Source organism: Haliaeetus albicilla, chromosome 3 (genome assembly GCF_947461875.1).
Source record: "Haliaeetus albicilla chromosome 3, bHalAlb1.1, whole genome shotgun sequence".
In the NCBI taxonomy this organism is placed as follows: domain Eukaryota; kingdom Metazoa; phylum Chordata; class Aves; order Accipitriformes; family Accipitridae; genus Haliaeetus; species Haliaeetus albicilla.
Window position 1 is genome coordinate 51,740,701 of NC_091485.1, and position 17,954 is coordinate 51,758,654.

The window sequence follows — 17,954 nt, forward strand, 5'->3', positions numbered from 1 at the left end:
GGAGTGGGGTGGCATAGCGTGTTACAGAAATAAATCACCCATTGAAGTAGTGCTGAAAACGCCTTGTAATGAAACAGCTTTACTGTGATGTCTCCTCTCTTGTTTCAAGATAAAAGCCATTGGCCAGACAGAGCTGAATGCCAGTAATCCTGAGGAGGTCCTACAGCTTGCTGCACAGAGAAGAAAAAAGAAGTTTCTTCAAGCAATGGCAAAACTGTACTTCTAAGCTAATACTGGAAGACTATTATAAAATGTGTGGAAGTGAAAAAAATCTTTCAAGACTTTATTTTTTTAAATTCATTTAAATTTTTATACAACATTTACAGTCTAGTATCTTTCTTTTTAGAAATAGATGAAATCTTATAATAAACCCCTTATTTTTACAAACTGTACAGAAGGCTGGAAGCAACTTCAGCTAGTTCCACAATGGCTTGTTTGAAGACATGAATTCAAGTTTGCTAAGAAAGCAACTCTGAGTTTAATGTGGAAGTGGGTGGCAGTTGATGCTCTGGTGCAGCTTCGTGGACTGCTTGGTGTCACATAAAACTTGTCCCTGGGTGTGGGGTGCAGGTAGGAGCATCTTGAAAGAGGGAGGATGACTGATGCCCATCTTTCCCAGTACTGTCCCTTCATCACAGAAGTGATTCAGAGGTAGTGAATATTCCAAGGAGAATGCAGTAGTTAATGCTGTTTATAAACACTGATAAAATACAGCTCCATGGTTAGTTTAAAACACTGTTCCTACAATGTGAGTGGTTGTAGAATACCAGGGGCTCACTTTTTTTCCATACCCTCTCCAGTTTTTTTGTTTGTTCTTGTTGAAAGTTAGTGGCTGGGTCCTACAAAATAGAACTCCTTCCTTCCGGGACTGTACTTCCTCCAGTTATAGTTTACTTCAGCAGTGAGTCCTTTGCTTGTACTCTTACCTGAGGTCAGTGATACACTAGAACTGAAGTCCATGGCAGCCCTGAAAGGGCCACCTTAAATTCATCAGCCTCCTGTGGAGCTAGAATTTGATACAGGGCTGGCAACACTGTACTGCAAGGGCAGAGTGGTTTCAGAAAAGTAAACTGCTTACCCGCTGACCTAATACTGCACCTGAGCTCATGGCTGACAGGCATTAAGCTCTGACCTTACTAAGAAAAGAAAAAAAAAGAAGTCAAGAGGTAATATGTACAAGCTGTCATTAAGCTCTGCTGTATTGGCTAGCCCAAGTTAAAGCAAGTTTGATATGTAAGTTGAGTGGACAAACTTGCCACTCAGCCATTTTTAAAAAGTTCTTGAAATTCATAAGTTAGGAATGGTCAGAGTTGAATTAAGTTCTGTTTGAGAATAGACCAGAGTAGTCCAGGCTCCTGTGAAAGCATGGAGGGATGCTTGGTCTAACTTTATCAAGTCTGTAGGCAGAGACCGGTCTCAATTGCCAGCTGCTGCTCTGTTGGCTGCATCTTTTTACTGCCCGAGTCTTGAACAGCAGTGAAGAGCATGAGTCACCTTTAGTGTGGTCTTGTTCTGAAGCACCATGTCCTGTTTCTGAAACTGTTCGTGGTGGTTGTTGTTCCTATTTCATTTCTTCTCTGTACTTTTGGGAGGGGTTATTATGCCTCCTGTTGACACAGGTGATAACTGACCTGGGACAGTAGATGCTACTCCACTATTAACTTCTTCCTGTGCATTGGGGGAAGAAGACAACAGTTAGAACTTGTCACAGGTATTACCTTTTTGTTTCACTAGCACACAGCAGCACTTCCTCACACTGCTAGTGCAATTCAAGTACTCCAGCTTTAAGGCAGTAAATGAAAAACCACAGTGAGAGTACACAACAAAGTAAATATTATCATCTTTTAAACACTTCACCAGTACTTCTAATCCAAGTCTTTGCTTATGGCCTGTGTTATGGTAAAACATGTTTAGTTTATAGCATCATCAACCAGGAGCCAGAAACAAAGTGTTAGGCACTACTGAACACACTGGTTGAGGTGAGCCAGGCCAGGTGTGAGCACAAAGGTGTTTGGCCACTCTTCGCTGCCTCAGGAGAAGGGGTGTGTAATGCACTCCAAACTGCAAGCCCACAAACCACCTACCAGCATGTCCAAATAATTTGTGTGTGTTTGGATATTATGCCGATCTTCTGCTGCAACCTTCTTAAAGTTCTTCAGCTTCACAGGGACTTTTTTTGCCACGCTCACAAAGGGAACCATCCATTCTACACACTCTGAAATGCTGTCCCAATCTAAGCCTAGAGGGTAGAATGCAGTAATATATTTAAAAACAACAATAGATAATACTGCAGATAAAAATTCAGAAACATCCTCCCAGAAACTCCCAGCATTTCCTTGTGCTTGTTACTTAAAAGCATTGTGGCTGAGGAGGGCAAGCACAGGCCTCCTGAGCAAAGCAACTCTGTGGCCACGAGGGTTCCTGTTGCTTACCAGGGGATGCTGAAGTGACTTCAGCTTGAACACAAAATTTTGGGTCAGACTGTAAAAACATACACTATTGTCACAGTCCCTTATGGTATCTCAGGCAACACACAAGGGCTAAGCTCAGTTAAGTGATTTCCCCCCCCCACAGCTTGTAAGGGACAGGCCGGTAGGAATTAGCACCAAGGTTAACAGAATGCTGCTGACAGACAAGGATGACTACTTGATAACTACATTTTAGGAAAAAAAGTAGCCAAATAATGTATAGCTAATGATCCCCAAAACAAAAGGAAGTCACAGAGCAGTATTAGCCCCAAAGCAAGAAGGATAAATCTGCTTCATTTCCTTAGCAGAGTCTATGCTTCTGAAAGCATTTCCTTCTTTTTGGAGTCTTTGTAACATCTGAGATAGTGGTAGGAAGGAAGTGAAATTAGGGGGTAAAAAAACCCAACCAACCAACCAAAGAAAAAAAAACCCCATGGAACAGAACAATTAGTGTCCATGTAGCTTTTGCTCTTCAGCAGCCTGGTAAACCAATATAGTCTTGGCGGCTTCAGGCACGTAACAAATTCCAGAATTCCCTGCCTAACAAGACAGAGCTTCACAAAGGCTTCTTACCTGAAGCTTTCTTAACTACTTCAATTGAGGTATAGTGGCAGAGCGCTGCAGCAGCTAGTGTTCTATACTGGAAGTCCAAAGAATTCACATCCAGAATACAGAGGTCTAAGAGCTAAGGAAACAATAAAGAGTGGAGGAAATAAGTGTTACAAATTTTAACAAGACGATACTTTAGTATAATATAATCCTGTCTCAGAAACTGCTATGCATACAGCAGTCCTACAGTCTATGCTCTATAACATGGCTGAGCTTTTTAGCATCAATTGTATTCATCTAATTTATTTTTGGCACCAATTGCAGTTAAAGTGAGTCTCACAGCCTTATGATGCAAACCAGTTTGCACTTTTACCAGTAACATGCAATACGCTGCACAGATTTAAGTACACCTTTAAACTTCGCAGAGCTCCAGGAAGGTATTTTCTTAAATTAAAATATTACCTAGCAACGCAGTGACTTAGACCAGTCTGTCCTTCAGTAAGCCTCTCTGAGGCTGGACACAACTCATGCCTATAAAAATTGAACCACAGCAGTTTCAAAATAGTCAAAAGACTCCTCGGGCTGCCTTCTAGGCAATAACACAGAAACACTGTTACAGACAATACAGGTAAAAACAGTTAACCGTCCATAGCATCTTAAGGTATTCACCCTCAGAGCTGTTGCTGCTGTTTAGAGAACGCTGTAGTTCATAGCAATTAAAAAAAACAAGATGGATTTTTATTTTTCCAGTGTACAGAAAAGTCTTAAAATTTACGTGAGAGCAGGGAGACAAGAAACACGTGGGTGCTTGTCCTCAAAACTGAGTGTGAAGTTCTCTGGCAGAGTCAAACTTGCACATTCCTTAAAGTAACACATTAGGTGAAACAAGGAAAAGCATTCCCTTAATGGCTTTTGCAGTGTAATGCTCAGTTGTGCTTGTAATCACTCCAGAAAGCATTTTCCAATACAGTTTACTACCTACCTGTGCTATCTGAATGAATTTTTCCTGAGAATACTGAGGTAGCAGCACTTTCGGAACATCCTTCAGAGCATCCACTTGGAGATAGAGGTTCAGCCAAGAGACGATTGTCACCGGACAGAGTTCCCATTTTAAAGCCTGCAAATATTAAACAAACCGCTAAGCACCTTAAACCATGCAAGGATAGTTTTGTGCTCCAATCTCTTTTCCCATACTTCCCCTTCTGAATTTGCTAAGCTTATCGCACAGATCCTCAAAAGACACTAAAGATTATGTACAATTTCAAGTACAAATATTCATTTTAGATTGCATTCTCGCCACTTTTTGAACAAGCTGGTTTACAATCAGCACAAATGTATCCCTATACGGGATATAGGGATATATCCCTACCTATACCAGTGCAGTTGGATCTTATTTATCTTCCCCATTCAGAAGCTGGGAAATTAGAGCATTTCCCCAAGCCTTCAGGCTAGCTGCTTGAACCTGCAGCTTATATCTATTAAGGAAGAATAAACATATAAGGAGTTCTGTGATGGTAAAGGTGGATCCTTTCCAACATGAGGAGCATTGAGTAGTGTCAGGTCTTTGCCTGGATATCCTAGAGGCCCCTGTTCCTGGACAGCAAAGGACACTGGCAAGTGCAGCACATGACAGCGACAACCTTCTAGTCTGCCCCGTGGCTGGCTGTGCCTGTTTTAAGAGCCTCTACTTTCATACAAGTGTGAGAAACCCATCCTTTTCTAACAGACAGAGATTCACCCCAACCAGGGGCTTTAGAGGTCCACTGCATGTACAATGAAGGTTTCATTGTTTTGCAGAAATGGGGACATACTAAACATGTTGCTTTTCTAAGCAAATAAGTGACATTAAAATACAAGGCTCGGCTGGATGGTCTTTCAATCAGCACTTACAAACACAGCAAAGTTATTACCTTTAACATAATAAGTTCCATTCTTACAATATCATCTTCACTGCAAGCACCATCAGTGACGTAAGCAAATTCCTGTATTTTAGGAGCGTAGATTTCCTTTAAAGGGGGGGGGGAGGAAAGTGAAGATTAGAGTGCCTTTTAATTCTAAGGAAGCTTGAGAAGATACTGGCAAATACTTTTCAGTCCATATTGAAATATTAACATTTCTTATGCTCAAACAGTTTTTCTTGTTATACGAAGCGACTTGAAACTTACAGGATGGAGGAGGTACTAAAAACAAGTAGGTTATATGTTATCTGTTGTAAAACACAATAGTTATTGCAACTCTTTTACCTTTGGGGAAATAAACACTGACCAAACAATCGGAACACCCTTTCATTTATACCACTTTCTACTCAGCCATTCCATTTGATGTAAAAATATACACCATCCTAATTCTCGTACAGCACACTGCTGCGTTAGAAATGGCTTGCTGATACAGGATACGTGTAATGTCAGTGCTGATGTAGGCTCATAGATTAAAAAAAAAAAAACTAGAAAAAGATGAGAAAATCCCACAGCCACCGTAGCTGACAAAATCCATGGTGCAGAGATGGTTAACGAAGAAATTTGCCAACCCAATCATGCCAGTTGGGGCCACATATAGCTAGTTGTTAGTAAAAGAGAACTTGCCAGCAGAACTGCTTCTCTACCAGCTGGCTTCACCGCCTGATGCCCCATGCACTTCCTTAGGAGAGACAACTGCTTGTAGTGTACTGCCTTGGCTTCAGGAACAACAGCTAGATCAGGGGTTTCCAAGTATATAAACTTAATAACCCAAATCTTCCTCTCAGCCTAGCCTACCGTGCACTATACAAAAATACGCTCTTGGCTTATAGATGTAGTACACAATATAATGTTATCACTGTCTTTTTAGTTATTCCAAACTTAATATCCTCCTCCCCGTAACAGTGCTTCTTACCTCAAGTTTGGAGGCAATGAATAATGAGGTAATTCCTATGAGCTGAAGCATGCTCTTGTTAATGTTCTTTTGCGTCAACATGAATCTATCAAAAAAGTCTTGAGCTAGGTAGAACGTTTCCCTGTGGAGTGCATACACCTCACATACCTACAACAGGAAAAAAAATATTCAGTTTTCTGTTATAAAACTCTATGTACACACACTGGAGTATTCAAGCTTTAATAGTAAAGCACAGTATTTTAGTAGTAATAGTAAAGCACACAATTTTATCTTTTGCACACACAAACTATCACATACCTAGGTGTGTTAGAAGGTAGTGGCTAATATGGGACTGGAAAAAGTATTTCCCATGCTCCCACCTAAACACAGATTGTCTATGATACACTAACATATTTCCAAAGTATACTTTTTCCAATCTGAATAGCATCATTTTCCTAAAAATGAGTACAAACCATTTTCCACTGAAAGAAGAAAGCCTCATTTGGGGGGGGGGGCAGCAAAAAAAAAAAAAACACTAATTTGCTTGATTAAGAATACTCTGGGCTCAAACCTCAAGTTGAAGTCACTGAGCAGATCTTCCCTGTATTCCTAGTAGGTCTGTCCCAGGGCAGAACCACTAAAAAACATGAAGTCTTTGGCTCTGCAGCAAATAAGCCTGGAAGCTCCTGCTTGAGGGGGCTCTGCTGGCAAGCCAGGAGCACTGCCTGCAGCCCCTCAGGCACACCGACAGCCTCGCTAAGCAGGAACAAAACTGCAAGAACGGCCATCTGCTCCATGCAGTTGCGAGTTTCCCTGGCAGGGAAAACTTTTAATGCTTGCATTGTATCAAAGTGGTTCAAATGCCAGTTCAACAAAAAAGGAAAGGAGACTGCCCGGGCCTGGAGATCTTACGCAGGGGCCTACTTTTTCCTCTAATCTCTAACTGAATTTGGGTGGGTCTACCACAACTCCAGCTTATATGCAACCTGTATCCCTTCCCAAACTAGAAACTAGTTAGAAATCTATCAATTACTTATAATCTACATACAATCAACAGGAAAGAATATCCAAGAAACAGATCCCAAGTCCAAGCTTCCTGCCCTGCTTCGTTATTTCACTTAGATACAAAATCAGAATAAAATCTCACTACTACTAGCCATTTCCTAAGATAAGGTTGAAAGCCCATTTGCGAATTAAACCCCTTCCTGACCACCAAAGACACAACTGGTTGGCAGTAACACCACAGCTCATTCTTTTCGACCTGATCTAATATTTGCCAATTAATGTGCTACTCTTGATATTTTTAACTACTGCTCCAAACAAGAATCAGAACTAAAAACTTACAGACCAAGCCCACCCATGAATAAATGGCACAATTTCTATAAAAGCATATTGCCCAAACATAATAATGCTTGGTCATATTAAATAGTGTCTCAGTTATGATGTTACAGAAGGCAGCATTAGGAGCTACTGAAGAACTCTCCAAGTTACTGGCATTTTAATCCACTGTGGCATATAGAACCACTGAGCTGGACAACAAGGCCCTTGTTGACATTTTTGTTTAGAAATTGGATGATTTCCTAGGAGTTCAAGATTTTAAAAAAAAAAAAAAAGGCAACAAAACACAATTTAGTGGTGGTATGTAAATTACACATTAGAGGAAGTTGTGAAGTACACAACTGGAACAGTTTTTATATTCAGACTATATTTAAAAAAAAAAACCACAAAAAAATCCAAAAAAACCCCAAAACAACCAAACCCTTCCTTTCCTCTGAACCCTGCTATTAGCACTGTTCCACCAAGACAGCAGGAGTGCCATTGTAACATCTGCTTCCTTGGAGTACTTGATATGGAACCAGTAAACCTGCAAGATCCCTTGTGCTGATGGGCAAGGACTGCATGAGTCAAACATTGCTTTTGGCAGTGGTGATTGAATACGTTCAATACAGAGTTCTTGGAAACGACTCCAGAAAGTAGGTCTCTATTTACAACACTAATACTCCTTCACATAGGCTGCCAAGATTGAGAGTTTTAATTTTGTTTGACAACTGGAATAGCCTGAAGTAAAGCAATTAGACTGGAATATGGATATGACTTATTTGTAATCCTTTTCAAATAAGAACCTGCCTATATCAAGAACCTTCAGATGTCAGCCACTAATGCACTACTTTCTTCTGCTCTCTTCATATTAGTGAATTTTTAATTCCATCCTAAGTCAGAAAATAGTGTCAGGGACTGCCACCTAAAAGCTCTTGATATAGACAGGACCAGGGTGATAACTCAAGTCCTCAACACAGATGCAGTTGACTCACGAATTAGATACATGTGGAAGGTTCAGTGTCTCCTGCCAGGGAAAAACAGAATGTAGCTCACCAAAAGGATCAAAAGAAGTAACTTGTAACCCTTTTGTTACAAACTAGTTTAGGCATTTATCATTACCGGACATTTTGCTATTAGATCTTTATGTAAAAGCTGTGCTTTTATCTCCCTACTTCACAGGCATAACACATGGCAAAGTAACTAAAAGAACACACCTCTAAGAGCCAGTCTAATAGTATTGATCTCATGTGAGGTTGCAAACTAGAATGTAGTGATGTGAAATGTTTGCAATGAGCATATCTGTTCTCCTTCTTCAGGATGTTGAGCCAGACATCTTTGGAATTTCCCCAGCTACGGAATAAAGTTACATAAACCATTGTTAAGTATATATACACCTTCACAAAAGGAGTTTAAAAACATTATTTAGTGTTTAGAGATATTCAAGAACAAAAAGAAAAATTCCACACGCTGAAAGATCCTTAATGATAATTAGAAAACTGCAGGTATACTTTGAACATTTTACACCACCACAACAGTAGCCTGCCAAGATCATCAGCAAGTCTAGTTTTGCAGAACAGCCAGTAAAACTGAACGTGTGCATCCCAAAGTTGTACATACAACCAGAGTTTCCTATTTTGCCTAGTTAGGTGGCTGTCCAGGGAGCAAGATAAAAACCAAACTCTCCCCATAAAAAAGGAAAAAAAAAAAAAAAAAATCACCCCACTCCCCAACAAACACAAAACATACACAAAGTTGTCTGGTTTATTTTGAGAAAAACATTTACAGATGGTGTTTAAAAGTCACTCATCCATCCCTTCCTTTTCTAGCATACCTTAAGGGTCAGAAACAGGCTACTGTGAGAAAAGCTGAGCTCTTTTTTATTGCTAACTTACAATTTATTAGCACTCAAGTCTACTTGGTAAGAAGATGCCTATATCATTAATATGGCTTGGGTTTAATTTGTAATTATTATTATGAATTGATGTGGGTTTTTTCTTAGATGTACTTCTCATCCTACAGTTACTAAGAGGGACAGCATGTTAATCAATGCAATACTGACTTCCTCCTGAAATTTTTGGAGTTATATATTTACCTTTCCCCAAGCAGAAGCAGAGAGAGGTTAAACAGACCTGATCACTGGTATCGCCTACAAATTCTAACCCAGATCAGTTCCATTCTGCTGCCATCATAGTTTAAAAGCTGGAGAGATACTTGCTTGTTCAATGCACAAGTCTCCCCATTTAAGTGGGCAGTCATCAAGAAATCTCCTATTATGATCTTCCTACAGCAGTTAGGAAGGCGTGAAGAAGGCAGGAGAGAGTACATGATCTTCATATTCAGCTAATTGGAAAGGATGGAGCTCAGCTTTACTAGATGCCTATCAACAAGAGGTGAACATCAAGGATTAAACTCCTTGCATGGAATTCTGTATCTGAACTACCTTGAGATCCAGCAGTTTCCAACAACTTGCTAAAGGAGAACACGAGATTGCCTCATTCACCATTTTTTTTTTTTTTTTTTTAAAAAACTACTTCCTGTTAAGCTTTCCAACACATACAAAAATGTGATTTGCTAGGTATAGAGAAGAGCATACTGTTCTTTAAAGCACAGTTCAGCAGGCTTCGGAATCACAGAGGTATCTGGACAGGCTGGATTGATGGGCCAAGGCCAATTGTATGAGGTTCAACAAGGCCAAGTGCCAGGTCCTGCACTTCGGTCACAGCAACCCCACGCAACACTACAGGTTTGGGGAAGAGTGGCTGGAAAACTGCCCAGCAGAAAAAGACCTGGGGGTGCTGGTTGACAGCCGGCTGAATACGAGCCAGCAGTGTGCCCAGGTGGCCAAGAAGGCCAACGGCATCCTGGCCTGTATCAGAAATAGTGCAGCCAGCAGGAGCAGGGAGGTGATTGTTTCCCTGTACTGGGCACTGGTGAGGCTGCACCTCAAATACTGTGTTCAGTTTTGGGCCCCTCACTACAGGAAAGGCATTGAGGTGCTGGAGCACATCTAAAGATGGGCAAAGAAGCTGGCGAGGGGCCTGGAGCACAAGTCTTATGAGGAGCGGCTGAGGGAACTGGGGTTGTTTAACCTGGAGAAAAGGAGGCTGAGGGGAGACCTTATCGCTCTCTACAACTACCTGAAAGGAAGTTGTAGCCAGGTGGGTGTCAGTCTCTTCTCCCAAGTAACAAGTGATAGGATGAGAGGAAATGGCCTCAAGTTACGCCAGGGGAGGTTTAGCTTGGATATTAGGAAAAATTTCTTTGCTGAAAGGTTTGTCAGGCATTGGAACAGGCGGCCCAAGGAAGTGGCTGAGTCACCATCCCTGACGGTATTCAAAAAACGTGTAGACAAGGCACTTCAGGACATGGTTTAGTGGGCATCATGGTCTTGGGTTGACAGTTGGACTTGATGATCTTAAAGGTCTTCTCCAACCTAAATGATTCTATGATGCTAATACTAATAGAGAGGAGCAACTAAGTTTGAAATTCAGTGAAAGAGACTGTAAGAGACCTACTGCTTTGCACTGAGGCAAAACATCACCATGCAGCATCTCCCAGTTCTGGTCAAGTTTTGGCCAGAACAAATGAAAACATGGTATATCTAGAAAGATTTGTTCGAAGTAAAGCTTCACATTCTGCTCCTCTCCTCATTCGTCTCAGCAGTCTTCCCTAATGTACTGCAGTAAATGTAACAACTCTCTTATAAAACACCAGGCTGATACAAACAGCAGCAAGGGTACTCATCTAACACACCTGAATGGCTAAGAAATTCAGAAATTGAAAAATCTGATTGAGTCAGCTAATCTATCCCTCTGCAGAAGGGAAACTTTCTAGAACTGTGACTGCATCAAGCATACTGCATTGCATTAGCAAGCTACCCGTGCAGCAATATTGCCACAAGCTTATTTGTATATTTGCACATTTTTAAGTTCTTAAAGAAAACTTTGCTTAGTATTTTTTGGTTGCTTAGTTCCAATAGCACTGAAAGAAGTTTAGTTTAACCATTACGTGCCTCTTAACCACTTAGAGTCTCCAGTGTTAACTTATAAAAGGACAGCTCTGAAAGGTGCAAATTATCTGTCCAGTGCATTTATAAGACCAGGGCAGGGTGGGGAACCCAGAATTTTTTATTTTTTTTTTTAATATCGAATTGTTTGTGGGATGAGGAGACAATTAGAGGTATGGGTTGAGTACTCCCCACTATTATACAAACACAATACAACAACAGATTTTACTACAATAGTTCACTACAACAACTGCTGCATCTGGCAAACTTACTTGAGTTCTGGCAAAGGTGATGGATTTATGAAGAGGTTTCTGAACCTGTATTTTTTGAATCTTGAGAAGTCAGTGGTTACTGATTCTTTGTGAGGTGTTTCAATAATTATGCAAGGTGAGATGCCTCCTGTTATCGTGGGCGGCCAACAACTCTGCAACATAAACAAGGTATCTTTTAAATGCCGATTTTACTATGAGAGCAGGGAAGGCTCATAGTAAGTAGATTACAGTTAACAACAAGAATATACGTAACGCATATTAGTCTTTTTGGATCTCAGCATCAATTCAAGTACTGAAACCAAGAAAGACAGAGAGATTAAATGCCAACAAAGCCTTTCGTAGTCAAGATGGAACATGTATAAACAAATTTGATCAATTTAGGAAACTCAGCTTTGAGGAAGACAACTGGTTTTAGTTTATGAACCCACAAGTAGCCATGCCATTGTTTGAGCTGCTCAGTTATAGTACATAAGGCAAAGGTACTCATTGCTACTAAAACACAGGACATTAGGTTGCTGGTCCTATCTACTTATCTACTCAGAGGGAAAAGAAAGGAGAGGGTGGAGGTTCTACTGTCTCTCAGTGGAAATTCAGCAACTTGTTATCTTCCAATTAGGCACTACAGAGAGGAGCCACCCACCTCAGCTCCAGAGCTAGATACCCACTGAGCAAGCAGCAGCTGTGAACTATCTCTCAGCTTGCCAATGCCAAATATGAGATGCAATGACTCAAAAGGAGAAGAGCACAAAGTTATTAATGCAGAAAGCTTCAGAGAAGGAATTCTAGATTACTTTCATTAACTCTGCAACTTGTTTCATTAATACTTATTTGGTTGTATGTAATCAATACAAGTAAGAAGGCATCAAATTCATGGAGCATATGCAATGCTGTGATGGCTGACAGCCTTCAAAATGGTGACTCAGAACTTTAATTATGATCGGGGGGGGGGGGGGGGGGGGGAGGAGGATCCCTTTCGCAAAGAATGGCAACACCTGCCCCTGAACACAGAAACTTTTCCTATTGTCCTGGTTTAACCACACCTGTATAGCTGTTTTACAAGGTAAACTACATATGATTTCCTTAGTATATCTAAACCTGGTTATAGCCAGAGTAAAGTACCCTAGGAGTGAAGTTACATATTCCAGCAGAATTGATCTTAACAGCACACAGCTAGGAGAAGAGGGAGATCCTGCTCCTTCTTCTCTCCTGTGATCCTCACTGCACAAGTCCCACCCCTTCCTTCTTTTGTCAGCTTTGACACTTGTCAGACCCTCTGCTGGCTTAATTCAACCCACTAACCCACTAATGGCAGAACATTAACTTATTTTGTAGTATCAAATTAGCAAGTTGAACCTGCATACAGCTTCATTTAAAGAGAACCAAAAATGGAGCAAGGCAGGGTACAGAGTGCATCGCCAGCTATCAAGGAAGGAAAGACAGGTAAGCAGGATTTACCCCTTTCGGCAAAGCTAAGCTGTGACACGCACTTTCACCCCAAGTACAGTTGACGTACTTACACAGCATTTTTCCCTACACAAAGTTTGCAAACAGTTTCACAGTCAGAAGTTTTGCTTTGCCATAGCTATTAGTCTCATATGCTTTACAAACAGAGTAACTGCAAACAACATTGTTTGCAAGACAAAGTTACATTATTTTACTAATCCACTTTAAAACAAACAACTGTAAAGCCCCTCACTTGGTTTAGGAGTAGCCTACTGTAGTTAAAACAGATTCCTAAACTGATTTAAATAATCAAAAGAACCGTTAAAAGTTCTGTTGAAAGTAAAGAGGGCCCGCACGGTTATGAGTCTTCTCAACCAAATGGCCATGAAACCACACCTTAACTTAAAACAAGTGCAATGATCTTGTTTAAACTTGCCTCTAGGCCTTACCTGCTCTGCACACAGAATTATTATGAAATACCTGGGTTTATTCTCATTTTTACACCTAACCTTACTCTACAGTGGTTTTCACATTGAAGCACCCTTTATCTGCCACAAAGCCATACGTAAAAAAGCAAAAACATATAAAAAGATGCTAAGGTGCTGAGCTCCCATAGTTTTTAATATCTGAAGGTAGAGACTTCCCCTATTCAATACTGTCTAGCGTGGAACGCACAACTTCACACCCACCAGCATAAACCAGATGGACTCCCTTGCTAGTTTGAGCCAGGATTCAGGATTGAATTACCTTAATCTCATATTGATGTTTTTTAGCAATTTTCCCATCTTCTCTTTTCTTAACCTCCTGCTGAGAAGAGAGACACAAATCAATACACTGACAATGACCAGCACACCCACCTCTAAAGTGAAAGCAAACTGTCACTACTCCTGTCCTCCTTTCTAACTCAGCAGAGTTAAGATTCTCCCACCCAAATGCACTGGAGAACTTTCAATATTATTAAGCTTTTCAAGTTGCCCAAATTGGTCACCTCTGCTGTTCTCCTTTTTCTGGTCTGGAGATGTTCGCGTGCCTGCAGTTCTTGTGGAGACTCTTCTTGACATGACAGTGGCTGCTGCTGCTTGGCTTGCAAACGGCTACTGCAAAGAGCAAAAAGACATTAGACGTTAAGAGAGCAGCAGTTATTAGACCACTACCGATAAGCTTTGTATATTACGATGCTAACAGCTTACCTGCGTCTTGACATCTTCTTTGGGTTGCGAGATCTCTGCCTGGATCAAAGGAATAACATAAGCTCAGTTAACGTATCCTCAAGAAGTCAGGACCAAGTTCCCTACTTGGTGTCATAAGACTCATCACAGAGAGCAGCATGGTTTACACAACTGAAATAGAAGGGCACGAGTATTTTACAGGTGTGAGGAGTGCCTGAGCAGAGGACGTCTGTGGTTTGTAATCACACGCAGCTCCACATCCTGCTGGGGGTTACACTGCTGAAGGGGGTTGCACAGGGACACCCACATACGCCAGCAGCCAGTTTGGCTCAGGCTAGCTGGGCTTGTCTAGCGCAGGGGGAAGCTGTAAAGGGACATTTCCCACCTAAGAGGATGGGGGGGGAGGGGGTGTCCCTGGGGCTACGACCCCCCCCACACCCTGCACGCTGCAGCCACCAGGCACCCACACAGACACAGGTTCTGCCGGTGCAGCGGCTCCCTCCGGGGCGATTTCGCCGCCGGTCCCCCACACCTGCCGGGATGGGCCGGGCCGGGCCGCCCGCCGCCGCCCGCGCTCCCGCCGCGCCGGTTCCGCGCCAATTTGCAGAGAGCGGGGAGGCGGCGGCCTGCGCTGACTGCGCTGCGCCGCGCCGAGCCGGGACGGGCCGGGGGACGCTTCGGCCAGCCCCGGGGCGCAGCGGGGGTCAGGCTGAGGCGGGGGGGGGGGGACGGGGGTACGACACCGCCGCTGCCCGCGCTCCCTCCAAAAGGGGCCGAGCCGCCGCCTGCCCCCCTCCCCCGCACGGTCGAGGGGTGCTGAGGGGACGCGCGAGGGGGCAGGGAGCAGGGCAGGACCGCGGGCCCCCCTCCCCCGCGCTCCCGCCTTGCTGCGAGCGAGGCTCCCTCCAAAACCTGAGGGGGAAGCGGGGGGGGGGGGGGGGGGGGTAGCTGCCGGGACGGCACCCTCGCACACGGGGACACCCACCCTCCCCCCCCAGCCGGGACAGCCTCCCTCAGCGGGGGGACACCCCCACGGCGGGGGACGCGCCGCAGCGCGGGCTGGGGCCGGGGCACGGCAGGCATCGGGGACCGGGGGGGGTGGCGGGGGGTGTCGCCACCAGGCGCCCTCCTCGCCAAGCCCCTGTCCTGAGGGCCAGGGCGGCGGGGAGCCGGGGCCCGCCGGGAGCCGGGCGGGGTGAGGGCGGGCGGCGCGGGCCGGCAATCGGGGTCAGCCCGCCAAGCGGCTCGGCCGGCTTCCCCGCCCCCACCGCGCCCGTCTCCCTCCAAAACCCGGCGGCCCGCTCCCCGCCACCCCCACGGGGCTCTCCGCCGCCGGGCGGCCCCGAGGTGGCGGGGATGGAGGGCGGGGGTAGGGGCGGGGGCGGGCGATGGCGGGCTCCCGCCGACACCCCGGCCCGCCGCGCTGCCTCCCGCCGGCGGTGCCCGCCCGGGCCATCGCCCCTCGCAGCGGCGCCCCGCAGCGCTGCCTGCCCCGGGCGGGAGGACACGGCGGGGGCGGATGGCGCCGCGCGCGGACACCCACCCCCACCTCTCCTCAGCCGCTCTCCCTCCAAAACGGTGCCCGGGCGGGCGGGCAGCCCGCCTCACCGCTCCCGCTCCCGGCCGCCACCCCGCGCCACCCCACCGCCCGCCGCGACTGCGCCCCTCACGCCGGCACCGGGTCTGCCGGTACCGCCACCGCAACCATCACAACCACCGCCGCTGCCGCCACCACTTACTACTACTGCTACCGCCACCACCATCATCATCATCGCCGACCGCCACCTACCACCACCACCACCGTCATCATCATCGCCGCCGCCACGACGGCGGCCGCCCCCCGTCCCCACCGGCGGGACCCCCTCCCGGCACCCCCCGCGCACCTCTGCCGCCGCCGCCCGGGCCGCGCTGCTCAGCTGGCGCCGGCGCCAAGTCGCTATATAGCGCGGCCCGGGCCCGCGCTGCGCATGTGCGAGGGCGGCAGACAGCTCCCCCGCCCGCCGCCCTCCCTCCGCCAGCGCCCGCGCCCCGCTCGCCCCAGCGCCGCCCCTTCGCCGCAAGGCCGCCCCGGGCCCCGCGGCTCCCCGCCGCAGCCGGGACAGCCCCCCCCGCTCCGCGCGTCCCGCCCGCCCCAGCTCCCTTGGCGGAGGCGGACCGAGAGAGCGGCGGGCAGTGCCGGCAGGAGGGCTGCCAGCGCTGCCGCCCCGCAGGGACAGCCGCCCGCTGCCCCAGCGCCCTCTCCCCCGCCCCGGCCCCGCCGGCGGGGCAGCCCCGCCACCGCCATCCCGATCCGCTGCATCAAGCCCCGGGTCCGCGCCCCGCTGGGGACGGCGGCGGCGGGGGGGGGAGGGGGGCTCCGCCGGCGGCTCCACGCGCCCGGCAGGGCGCAGCCCGCCCGCCCCGGGGCGGGGCCGCCGCCCGCCTCCGCCAATGGGAGCCCGCCGCTCCGCGGCAACGTGCAGCGGGCGGCGGAATGTAAACACGGCTCCGCCGCGCGCGCCCTGCGCCGCCCCGCCCCGCTCCCGCCGCGGCCTGAGGGCGGGGCGGCTCCTCCCGCCCGCCTGAGGGCGGCCGCCCGGCCGGTGTCGCCGCCGGCAGCCCCTGTCAGCGGGAACGCGTTACCCCGGCCCCGCCGGCACCCCACCCGGCCGCGGAGCGGCCCGCCACCCGTCAGCGGCACCCCTCCGCCGCCCCTCGGCGACGCGCCGTTTCTCCCTAAGGCGCCAGCCTCCTGACTCATCCACACCCCGCTGCTGTGGGACCAGCCCCCGACACCCCACCGACGCCCCGCGTCACGGGTGGGGGGTGCCAGCCCGCGGCCCCACGGCTGTCACACGTCTCGCCACACAAGGATGGCCTTCACCCAGCTGTGCCCCGTGGAGGCAGCCGGCTCTGCCCCGAGGGTCCTGGGCCTCCGTGTCCGAAACCTTCCCTGAGGTCCCTTCTCTTCTCCTCCATTCTTGCAGCGTGTGTAACCACAGAGAAATCGGCCCCAGCAGAAAACAGGCCTCCCCCAAGCACAGCCTCCGTGGTCTCCCCTGCCCGGTATCTCTCCACTCCCGTCAGCCAGGCCTGCCACCAAGTCCCAGGGCAGCAGTGCCCACCGCAGGAGCACCCACCCTGCAGCCCCCTTCTCTAGCAGGAGGCGACGCTGAAGCTTACCCTCGGTGCCAGGCGTGCCTCCCAGTCACTGGTAACATCGCTCGACGGTTGCATGGAGATTTCTTAATAAACAAATGTCCTTAAAAAAAAAAATCCACACCAAAACCAACCAAACCCCAGAGTACCGTGTACTTAGCAATGCTTGGAGTGCACGCTTTTATTCAGAACACCCACGGCAGGGGCTGTGCGTGGAAGCAGGCCCTCACCTCAATGCGGGGCACCTGCAGCCATTTTGTTGATGAGAAACAACTGGTACTTTCCCTCTCCTCTCTTGCAGTGCAGAGCACACGTGCTGCAAAACAGCACAAAGAGAAGCTGCAGCTGCCTTCAAGTAAATCCACCTCATCATAGTTTTTTTTCACTTCTGCTTTTTCTTTTCCCAAGTGTAATGCTATTAAAAAGTAAACACAGTTTTCACCTCCAACTATGTACTATAGTAATTAAGCATGATAAGGTTTTGGTGCTTACCTTCTTATAGCTTTGCCATTTTAAAGGGAAAGAGAAAAGGCAACGCAGCCCACCAAAGGCGGAGATGTTACACTAGGGTCCCTAACAGTACTTTAACAGGTCACAAATTTTGGGCAGCAAGGGCCACCTCTCAACTGTGAGTGCTTACAGCACCTGATGGAGCAGGGACAGCGATTCCTGCAAGCTTCAAGTAAAGCAGCATGCACAACAGATGGACATGGCAGCCACCCGGCCTCCTCGGCTCTGC

General features: G+C 47.2%; 2 protein-coding genes across 4 annotated transcripts in view; one reads left to right on the forward strand and one right to left on the reverse strand.

The window, feature by feature from the left end:
* The window catches only part of INTS8 (integrator complex subunit 8), a 25,837-nt gene extending 25,518 nt beyond the window's left edge, over positions 1–319 (forward strand). Inside the window, exon 27 of the mRNA XM_069779699.1 lies at positions 110–319. Within this exon, the coding sequence (XP_069635800.1) occupies positions 110–226 (117 nt within the window). The 3' untranslated portion in view covers positions 227–319. The remainder of the gene's footprint in view (positions 1–109) is intronic.
* CCNE2 (cyclin E2) lies at positions 270–16,054 on the reverse strand. Of its 3 annotated transcripts, none has more exons than XM_069779701.1 (12): positions 15,961–16,054; positions 14,099–14,137; positions 13,897–14,005; positions 13,656–13,715; positions 11,466–11,617; positions 8,402–8,537; positions 5,889–6,035; positions 4,928–5,023; positions 4,000–4,134; positions 3,042–3,153; positions 2,085–2,239; positions 270–1,668 (listed from the first exon to the last, which is right to left on the reverse strand). In XM_069779701.1, the coding sequence occupies exons 2-12, from the start codon at positions 14,110–14,112 to the stop codon at positions 1,567–1,569; spliced, it is 1,218 nt and encodes a 405-aa protein (XP_069635802.1). In that variant the 5' UTR covers positions 14,113–14,137; positions 15,961–16,054; the 3' UTR covers positions 270–1,566. The 3 variants fall into 3 exon arrangements, with proteins under 3 accessions (XP_069635802.1, XP_069635803.1, XP_009918085.1); XM_069779702.1 differs by having other exon boundaries at positions 13,656–13,712; positions 15,961–16,052; XM_009919783.2 differs by lacking the exon at positions 15,961–16,054 and having other exon boundaries at positions 13,656–13,712; positions 14,099–15,638.
* Positions 16,055–17,954: the final 1,900 nt, after the last annotated feature.